This window comes from Crinia signifera, chromosome 12 (genome assembly GCF_055691185.1).
Source record: "Crinia signifera chromosome 12, ASM5569118v1, whole genome shotgun sequence".
Classification (NCBI taxonomy): Eukaryota; Metazoa; Chordata; class Amphibia; order Anura; family Myobatrachidae; genus Crinia; species Crinia signifera.
Window position 1 is genome coordinate 6,943,295 of NC_139228.1, and position 11,019 is coordinate 6,954,313.

At 51.7% G+C, this 11,019-nt stretch overlaps 1 protein-coding gene across 1 annotated transcript; it reads right to left on the reverse strand.

Annotated features, from left to right (window-relative positions):
• Positions 1–1,013: 1,013 nt before the first annotated feature.
• On the reverse strand, positions 1,014–8,596 carry LOC146049991 (complexin-3-like). The gene is made up of 5 exons (XM_083166712.1): positions 8,209–8,596; positions 7,142–7,200; positions 3,516–3,731; positions 1,746–1,833; positions 1,014–1,674 (listed from the first exon to the last, which is right to left on the reverse strand). Exons 3-5 carry the CDS (start codon positions 3,686–3,688, stop codon positions 1,459–1,461), a joined length of 477 nt encoding a protein of 158 aa, XP_083022838.1. The 5' UTR covers positions 3,689–3,731; positions 7,142–7,200; positions 8,209–8,596; the 3' UTR covers positions 1,014–1,458.
• Positions 8,597–11,019: the final 2,423 nt, after the last annotated feature.

The window sequence follows — 11,019 nt, forward strand, 5'->3', positions numbered from 1 at the left end:
ACTGCTTTCCTACCACGATTAGCATCGCATTAATCGCAAGCATCGCATGCATCTTATGTGTTTCTGCACCACAAGATGCATGCAATGCTTGCAATTAATGCGACTACAGTGATTTTTTCATCGTACCCATTTTTATCGCATGCATCGCATCAGTCGTACTGTAAACATACATACAATGTATGCGATGGACGCGATTTCATACATTTGGCGCTCACAGGCCCATCACTAATAGGTCAAATTACCCTTTTTCTGCAAAGTGACATCTCTGATTGGTTTATTAACTATTATTCTGCACATAGCAACCACGATGTTAAATGCAGCCCCACGCCAACCCCCCACTATAAACGTGAACCCAAAGCGTGGCGAGCGCAGCGGTACGTGTCCTCCGACCTTTTCATACCCCCACTATCCACGTCAGCGTGGAGTTGAGAATAGAAAGTGTGGCGAGCGCAGCGAGCCACCGAGCCCAAAGCGTGGCGAGCGCGAGCCCCGCGAGGCGATGCAAATACCTGTGAAGCTCGCGAGGGGACGCGGATACTTGTGAAGCTCGCGAGGGGACGCGGATACCTGTGAAGGTATCCACGTCCCCTCGCCACACTTTCTATTCTCCACTCCACGCCGACGTGGATAGTGGGGGTATGAAAAGGTCGGAGGACGCTCACCGCCGCCACTCGCCACGCTTTGGGTTCACGTTTATAGTGGGGGTTTGGCGTGGGGCTGCATCGAACATCGTAAGCAACCATTTGAGTGCTTAACAGCAGCCGAGGGGTTGGCGTGGGGCTGCATTTAACATCGTAAGCAGCCATTTGGGTGCTTAAAAGCACCCTTTTAAGGTGATTACACAATTTATACGTATAGGGGGCATACATACACCATAGTTTATCGCACCCATTGTACATCTACAACTACATACAATCCATACATCGCAGTCATCGCACGCATCGTAGCTAACTGTAATACTGTTTTTCATACGATACCTGCTATTTAAAAACCAAAATCGCAGGCATCGCACAGATTGTATGCCATATAAAAATGTACACGATTACTGCGATGGGCGCCGTGCTAGGAAAGCAGTACCACTAATTCCAACATTTGTTTACATCACAGCCAAGGACAACAGTCCTGAGTTTTTATGTCACAGTTCTGGGCACCCCCTCTTAGCATCCCCTAGGAGTTCCCATCTGTATACATGAAATTTGGGCAGATAAATTTCATGCAATTTATTGGACTAAATTGCATGTAAAAAATGGCGCATCAAGTGACAAATCTCATGTAGCCCTCCAGGGAAGCTGCGGGGGAAGTTCACAGTCAATCAGGTTTGTCCCTCAGACAAGTTAAACAAGTGCATGGGGGCCTCAAGTCACATGGCGAGGTGACTGGTGTTAGTCGCATGGCGAGATGACTGGTGTTAGTCACATGAGGCCTCAGTTGGTCACATGCTAAAGTAACAGCAGCTGGTCACATGACCTGGCAGCGGCTGCGCGGCTGCAGGGACTCCATAGTGCTGTTGACGCCCTTTCTCAGGTGGCTCAGATCCAGGCTCTTGTAGCTGGGGAAATCGGGAAGGGAGAAGCCCTCTTTCTCCGCTTCGTCCTGTCTGACTATGGCTCGCAGGTCTTTGGGTAGCCTGACATGGTCTCCAGCCACCTTCACCTGCTGCTGATCGCGTGAGTTCTAGTGAGAGAGGGAGCAGCAGTGAGTGTGTGCAGATTATACAAGTACTCACACTCATACTCCACACTTACCTTACGCAGGTTGTATTTCTCCCGAAAGTGTTCCCTCATCACCGCCCTCTCTGCTTTCTGCTGGGCGTACAGCGAGTCCCTCCTCTGCCTGCCAGGGAAAATGCAGATGGCGTTATGTTATTGGAACCGGGACCAACGCGCAGCCGGCTGTTCTCTGTAACGGAACCGACGTGCACCCGGCTGTCATCTGTACCGGGACCGACGCGAAGTCATCTGGCATGGGACCGAGGTGCACCTGGCTGTCGTCTGGAACGGAACCGATACGTAGCCAACTGTCACCTGGAACGGATCCGAGAGGCAGCCGACTGTCGTCTGGAATGGAACCGACGCGCACCCGGCTGTCATCTGTAACGGGACCGAATCGCATCCGGCTGTCAACTGTGCCGGGACTGACACGCACCAGGCTGTCGTCTGTAACAGGACCCAGGCGCACACGGCTTTCATCTGGAACCTGGACTGACGCACACCCGGCTGTCAACTGTACCGGGACCGAATTGCACCCAGCTGTCATCTGTACGTGGACTGCCGTGCACACGGCTGTCATCTGTGCCAGGAGTGACACGCAGACGGCTGTCCTCTGGAATGGGACCGATGCGCACAAGGCTGTCCTCTGAACCAGGACCGACGCACATACGGCTGTCCTCTGGAACGGGACCAACGCACATACAGCTGTCCTCTGGAACGGGACCGACGCACACACGGCTGTCCTCTGGAACGGGACCGACATGCACCCAATTGTCGTCTGGAATGGGATCGACACGCAACCGCCTGTCGTCTGGAACTCGGACCAACGCGGACCTGACTGTCATGTGGAATGGGACCGATGTGCACCCGACTGTCATCTGCAATGGGACCGACACGCAACCGGCTGATGTAACTGCGGATATTTCCTGGTGTGTCACGTCAGTCATTACTTACACCAGCTCTATCCTTAGCGTCTGTGATGCCGCATACTACTGCGGGTCTAATTTTCAAAGTTTCCCATCTTTGACACCGCATACTACTGAGGGTCTAACATTCGCAGCACCCCTTCTGTGATGCTGCATACTACTGAGGGTCTAATATTCACATTATCCCATCTATGATGCCGCATTCTACTGAGGGTCTAACATTCGCAGCACCCCTTCTGTGATGCTGCATACTACTGAGGGTCTAATATTTACATTATCCCATCTATGATGCCGCATACTACTGAGGGTTTAACATTCGCAGCACCCCTTCTGTGACACCGAATACTACTGAGGGTCTAACATATGCAGCACCCCATCTGTGACACTGCATACTACTGAGGGTCTAACATATGCAGCACCCCTTCTGTGACACTGCATACTACTGAGGGTCTAACATATGCAGCACCCCTTCTGTGACACTGCATACTACTGAGGGTCTAACATTCGCAGCACCCCTTCTGTGACACCGCATACTACTGAGGGTCTAACATATGCAGCACCCCATCTGTGACACTGCATACTACTGAGGGTCTAACATTCGCAGCACCCCTTCTGTGACACTGCATACTACTGAGGGTCTAACATATGCAGCACCCCATCTGTGACACTGCATACTACTGAGGGTCTAACATTCGCAGCACCCCTTCTGTGACACTGCATACTACTGAGGGTCTAACATATGCAGCACCCCATCTGTGACACTGCATACTACTGAGGGTCTAACATATGCAGCACCCCTTCTGTGACACCGCATACTACTGAGGGTCTAACATATGCAGCACCCCATCTGTGACACCGCATACTACTGAGTTTATCTTACGTGTCAGGCTGTACGACTTTGTGGCGCTGTGCATCTGCACTCCATCTTCTTGTGACATTAGTGCTGGACTTGTCATCTCTGTGAATTCGGAGCTCTTGTGTGAACCCCCCAGATGTGCAGCATGACTTACTCTTCACTGGTCCCCCAAACAGTGACTTGGCGAAGGCAGCCATATGAATCGTAGCCTGGAAATATTCCTTAATATTCTATTTAGATCTAATTATATGAAAACAACACAAGGTTACCCTATAAGAATAAAGTGGGGTGTAGGTGAGGAAACATGGCAGGGGTTACGGTGTAGGTGAGGAAACATGGCAGGGGTTACGGTGTAAGTGAGGAAACATGGCAGAGGTTACGGTGTAGGTGAGGAAACATGGCAGGGGTTACGGTGTAGGTGAGGGTACTTGGCAGGGCTTACGGTGTAGGTGAGAGTATGTGTCGAGGTTATAATGTAGGTGAGGGTGCGTGGCAGGGGTAACGGTGTAGCCTAGGGTGCATGGTCGCAGTTATGGTGCAGGTGAGGGTGCATGACCGGGGTTACGGTGTAGGTGAGGGTACTTGGCAGGGCTTACGGTGTAGGTGAGGGTACTTGCCAGGGGTTATAATGTAGGTGATGGTGCGTGGCAGGGGTAACGGTGTAGGTGAGGGTGCATGGTCGCAGTTATGGTGTAGGTGAGGGGCAGGGCCGGCAACAGAAATCTTGGGGCCCTGTACACTGATATTTCTGCCCCCCCCCCCCCCCCTGACCTGACATGTGGAGGCGTCGGCGGTACAGTAGTGGGGGGGGGGGGGGGGGTGGTCTATAATTACTGCAATCAGGGATCCAACGGGGGTGGCAGGCTTTTGGGCCCTTAACATTTTGGGGCCCTAGTGCAACTGTCCCTCAAGCCCATATGTTAAGAATGGGCCAAGCCTGGCTCTCTCTGAGATGAGCTCCAGGCAGCTCCCAGTCCTTCCCTCCTTGTCCTTAGTCCTTACCTATACCATTGAGGGTCCGGATGGAACCTTTTACAGGAGACAGCTGACTCAGGCTCAGCCTCCGAGCGCTGAGCGGCTGCGGCCGGTCAATCACCACTGCGGTAGCCGTCAGGAGACTGGAGAGACACGGGGACAGCGGGCGCTGAGCGGCTGCGACCTGGGCTGGCGGACACTGTGAGTGTCAATCACCGCTGCGCCGGCAGCCAACAGAGACAGCCAGTAGATACCCAGGGTGGCGGCGCGCACAGGCTGGGACAAATCACAGTGAGCTGAGCCAGCCAGCACAGACACGCACCAATGGGGGTAACACACAGTCGGGCCCTGGATGGGCTCTGGGGCCCGTCACACATGTCCCCCTTGACCCCCTGGGTGAGGGCACGTGGCAGGGGTTACGGTGTAGGTGAGGGTACTTGGCAGGGGTTACGATGTAGGTGAGGTGAGTGGCAGTGGTAACGGTGTAGATGAGGTGCGTTGCAGTGGTAACGGTGTAGATGAGGGTACGTGGCAGGAGTTATGGTGTAGGTGAGGGCGCATGACAGGAGTTACGGTGTAGATGATGTTCGTGGCAGGGGTTACGGTGTAGATGAGGGTACATGACAGGAGTTACGGTGTAGATGAGGGTACGTGGCAGGAGTTACGGTGTAGGTGAGGGTACGTGGCAGGGGTTACGGTGTAGGTGAGGGTGCGTGGCAGGGGTTACAGTGTAGGTGAGGTGCGTGGCAAGAGTTACGGTGTAGGTGAGGTGTGTGGCAGGGGTTACGGTGTAGGTGAGGTGTGTGGCAGGGGTTACGGTGTAGATGAGGGTACGTGGCAGGAGTTACGGTGTAGGTGAGGGTACGTGGCAGGGGTTATGGTGTAGTTGAGGGTGCGTGGCAGGGGTTACGGTGTAGTTGAGGGTGCATGGCTAAAGTTGCGGTGTAGGTGAGGGTACGTGGCAGGGGTTACGGTGTAGGTGAGGTGCGTGGCTGGAGTTGCGGTGTAGGTGAGGTGCGTGGCTGGGGGGAATGGGATCATTCGTCAGACTGCATTTAGGTCTACAGTCATTAGGTCGACTGACAGGAAGGTCGACCTGACTTAAGGTCGACATGGGCCAAGGTCGACATGACTTAAGGTCGAATTTGCATAAAGGTCGACATGAGGAAGGTCGACTGGTCATTAGGTCGACATGGGTTTTTCACTGTTTTTTTATCCGAATGTCGACACAGTCGACATGGACACAGTTGGCAATGAGAATCGGACCTTCGCTCGCGATGCTTCGGGCACGGTGCCTCGCTGCGCTCGGCACACTATTTTATTCTCCCACCACGCCCTAGTGGATGGTAGGGCATGAAATACCGCCTGTCGGCACATGTCGGCTCAAAAAACAGTGAAAAACCCATGTCGACCTTATGATACATGGCAGGGGTTACGGTTTAGTTGAGGGTGCGTGGCTGGAGTTGCGGTGTAGGTGAGGTGCGTGGCTGGGGTTACGGGATAGATGAGGGCACGTGGCTGGAGTTGCAGTGTAGGTGAGGTGCGTGGCTGGAGTTACGGGATAGATAAGGGCACGTGGCTGGAGTTATGGTGTAGGTGAGGTGTGTGGCTGGGGTTACGGTGTGTAGGTGAGGTGCGTGGCTGGAGTTGTGGTGTAGGTGAGGTGCGTGGCCGGAGTTGTGGTGTAGGTGAGGGCACGTGGCAGGGGTTACGGTGTAGGTGAGGGCACGTGGCAGGGGTTACGGTGTAGGTGAGGGTACCTGGCAGGGGTTACGGTGTAGGTGAGGGTACGTGGCTGGGGTTACGGGGTAGATGAGGGCATGTGGCTGGAGTTGCGGTGTAGGTCAGGTGCGTGGCAGGAGTTACGGTGTAGGTGAGGTGCGTGGCAGGAGTTGTGGTGTAGATGAGGGTATGTGGCAGGAGTTACGGGGTAGGTGAGGGCACGTGGAAGGGCTTACGGTGTAGGTGAGGGTACATGGCAGGGCTTACGGTGTAGTTGTGGGTGCGTGGCTGGAGTTGCGATGTAGGTGAGGGTACGTGGCAGAGGTTACGGTGTAGTTGAGGGTGCGTGGCTGGAGTTGTGATGTAGGTGAGGGTGCGTGGCTGGAGTTGCGGTGTAGGAGATGCGTGGCAGGGGTTACGGTGTAGATGAGGGTACGTGGCAGGAGTTATGGGGTAGGTCAGGGCACGTGGCACGATGTAGGGGAGGGTACGTGGCTGGAGTTGCGGTATAGGTGAGGTGCGTGGCAGAGGTTACGGTGTAGAGGAGGGTACGTGGCAGGAGTTACGGGTAGGTGAGGGCACATGGCAGGGGTTATGGTGTAGGTGAGGGTACGTGGCAGGGGTTACGGTGTAGTTGAGGGTGCGTGGCTGGAGTTGAGATGTAGGTGAGGGTACGTGGCAGGGGTTACGGTGTGTAGGTGAGGTGCGCGGCTGGAGTTGTGGTGTAGGTGAGGTGCGTGGCTGGAGTTGTGGTGTAGGTGAGGGCACGTGGCAGGGGTTACGGTGTAGGTGAGGGCACGTGGCAGGGGTTACGGTGTAGGTGAGGGTACGTGGCAGGGGTTACGGTGTAGGTGAGGGTACGTGGCTGGGGTTACGGGGTAGGTGAGGGTACGTGGCTGGGGTTACGGGGTAGATGAGGGCATGTGGCTGGAGTTGCGGTGTAGGTGAGGTACCTGGCAGTGGTATCGGTGCAGATGAAGGACATCATTGATGAAGGTGGGCTTCTCTGTGGCTGTGGTGAAAGGAGGCGGTATAGTGAAATCTGTGTTGTATACACCGGATGTTACTGAACTCACAGTGACATGCTGTAGAGATTATCAGATTAATTGGAATCTGTATGGACGACCTCCAGTGGCCCCAACACACGATTATCATTACTCACCCACTGGTCACTAACAGTGCACAGCAGTCTCACCCCCTGCATAGAGCTGTCACATATAACACTGCAGAGCAGTCTCATCCACAGCACAGAGCGGTCACATATAACACTGGAGAACAGTCTCACTGGAGAGCAGCCTCACCCTCTGCACAGAGCAGTCACACAGAACACTGGAGAGCAGTCTCATACTCTGCACAGAGCAGTCACATATAACACTGGAAAGCAGTCTCTACCCCGGCACAGAGCTGTCACAGAGTACTGGAGAGCAGTCTCACCCCGGCACACAGTGGTCACATAGAACACTGGAGAGCAGTCTCACCCCCTGGCACAGAGCTGTCACATAGAACACCGGAGAGCAGTCTCACCCCCTGCCACAGAGCTGTCACATAGAACACCGGAGAGCAGTCACATAGAACACCGGAGAGCAGTCTCACCCCCGGCACGAAGCGGTCACATATAACACCAGAGAGCAGTCTCACCCCCGGCACAAAGCGGTCACATATAACACTGGAGAGCAGTCTCACCCCCCGGCACAGAGCGGTCACATAACACTGGAGAGCAGTCTCACCCCCCCCCCGGCACAGAGTGGTCACATAGAACAGACAGGTCTCACCTGCAGCCCTGGTACATGGTGCAGTTCTACTACCTGAGCAGCGATGGGAAGATAAGGCTCCATAATAATCTTTTAAGTTGGGATGAACAAGTGTCACAATCCCTACTTACTGGTCCAGGAGGTTACAGCCACCAATGTGACTCGCAGGACGGTGCCCACTACCTAGGGGTATATAGGGCACCAGCCAAGGGCAATGGTAACGAGACCTGGTACATAGATCATCATACATCCACCTTCCTCATACACACCTGTAGTCTGGCATCACATGGCGGTTCTCATCCAGCATCACTCCGTCATGTGTCTGCCTACAGCAGACCATCCTCACCCACATCCCCTGATGGTGCCCGCCTCCCTCATACACACCTGTAGTCTGGCATCACATGGCGGGTCCCATCCAGCGTCACCCCGTCATGTGTCTGCCTACAGCAGACCATCCTCACCCACATCCCCTGATGGTGCCCGCCTCCCTCATACACACCTGTAGTCTGGCATCACATGGCGGTTCTCATCCAGCGTCACACCGTCATGTGTCTGAATACAGCACACCATCCTCACCCACATCCTGTCTGCCCCAGATAAGGAGATTTACATCTTACCTTTCTTTGAGGTCCACGGAAGACACAGCGCGACGCTGGGGTGTAGGGTTTGAGCGTACAGCCGTACAGCCCATCTGCTCCATTTACATAACAGAAACTCTCAATTTCTAATTGATTATGTAAAAGTCTGAACTCATATATCTTGGCAAAATAGTCCCTAAAGACCTTTATAATATAACAATTTTCCGAAACCATTTTCCCAGTTGTATCTGTTATCTTGGATATACTAGTGGAGGGGCTCTCTGCTTGTGCGATATGTGCCAAAAATCTTCCAGATCTATCTGAACTTGCATATGTGGTGTAAGAATTATGCCGTAACATTCTGGCGTTTTCTTCCTTTAAGCACTCCAGCCACCCCCTTTTTTTTTTCTCCTCTATGCTATTTCCCAAGTATAATAACTCTTTTTTTTCCAATTCTGTTACCTTGCTCCTGCTTTTCTTTTTTATTTTACGGACTTCTTTTTTCAGTAGTACTCTTAAAAATGCTTTAAAAGCATCCCAAACTACATTCATAGGCGCTGATCCCTTATTTATCACCCAGAAATCTTCAAAATTTTCTTGCAACCTATCCGCATCTTCTATTTTATTTAACCACCTAGGATCGAATTTCCAAAATGAATTGCCCCCACCTTTACCATCCCTCATATCCAACAAAATTGGGGAATGGTCAGATATCTCCCTAGTTTTATATTCTACATTGTTCATTCTTGGCATTACATGTTTTGATATCAACATCATGTCAATCCTGGAGAACAAGAGGTATGAGGTCGAGAAACATGAGAACTGTTTGTCTGCTGGGTGTCTATCTCTCCAAGCATCTACCCACCCCAGATTTTGCACAAAACTGTCAAATCCTCCATTCCCTCTTTGTCCCAACTGGTGACCTGCTCCATCTATCCATATGGATATCCAATATGTTGTTAAAAATCGCCGGTGCAGATCACCGGCAGGTCTGGCGAGTTAGATATAAATTCTGCCGCTTCTGTCAGAACCTCATATGAGAAGGGGGGTGGTATATAAACTACCATTAGATAAATCTGTATGGAATATATGACACATTCCAAGAATATATATCGGCCCAGAGTGTCTATTTTCACCTTATTCGTGACAAAAGGAAGAGACTTTTTGATCAGGATGGATACTCCCCTTGACCCTGTGGTAAAGGGGGCATGAAAGATCTGTCCCATCCATGTTTTTTTAAGGGAGTTTAACTTATTACCCACCAAGTTGGTTTTCTACCACACATGTTTATGTCGGCATTATATTGTTTCACCTGATTCATGATCAATGATCCCTCTTATATTCCAAGATAGAATTTTCACCATTCTGGATATATTTTTAACATTTTCAACCGCCTAGATTTTTTAGTCAGCACTAGACTGTACGTCCATAACACATATAACACCCCCCTCCCTGTATACCAGCCCCCCATGTGCCATACCTATCTACCTTCCCTTTACCCTATTCTATTCTTGGGGCTCTAGTCTTAAGACCACCAACGTGCGGTGAGCCCCCTGGAATTTTTTACATATTCAAATTTTCGACTCAATGCCTGCGAGTTGATGCGGCCCGTTTCTCTATCCATCTCGCTGCTTCTTGCGGATTTGAAAAGAATACGGTTTCCTCTCCTGCCACTACCCTTAACTTGGCTGGGTATATCATAGAGTACTTCAGTCCTTTGTCTCGCAGCCTTCACTTTATTTCTAGATATTGGGCTCTCTCCTTTGATATTTCCATGGCGAAGTCAGGAAAGATTGATATTCTTGCCCCATTATTTTCTAATGGGCCTTGTAATCGGGCTAGACGGATCAAAATATCTCGGTCCAGAAAGTGTAACAACCTGATTATAATTGTCCACGGTGGGGCTCCTGGGAGCAGTGGTCTGAGGTACTCTGGGGGTTCTTTCAATAGAGACAAATTTAGTGAAGGATTCACTTCCAAATTTCTCTTGAATCCAGTTCTCCATGATTTTAAGGAGTCTGCTCCTTCCCCCCGCTCTGGTAGCCCTGCCAGTCGTACCTTATTCCTACGGTTCCTCCCCTCCATATCCAACATTTTATTTTTCATATCTCGCATTTGATCGTACAAGACATCCACTTTTGTAACCGAGAGATTGTTACTGTCCTCTAGTTTTGAGACACGGCCCTCGGCCTAATTTGATCTTTCACCACTTTGATATCTTGCCTCATACATGTAACATCTGCCTGGATATCAGTAATTTTTTTCTGTTAGCTTCTGCTCACTGCCTCTTATGGCCTTCAAGACCTGATGTAATGTAATATCCTGCATGTCTTGTGGGTCACTACCCTTGACCGATGTGGTTACAGGAGTGGTTGCTGGGGGGGTCTGTGCCCTGGTAGTTGTCTGAGCGGACATATTTTTCTAGCCGCGCTCCCGCTGCGGCGTTACCAGTCTTCCCCATCTCTTACCCACAGCTATCAATATATAATCAGCGGCCCGAAG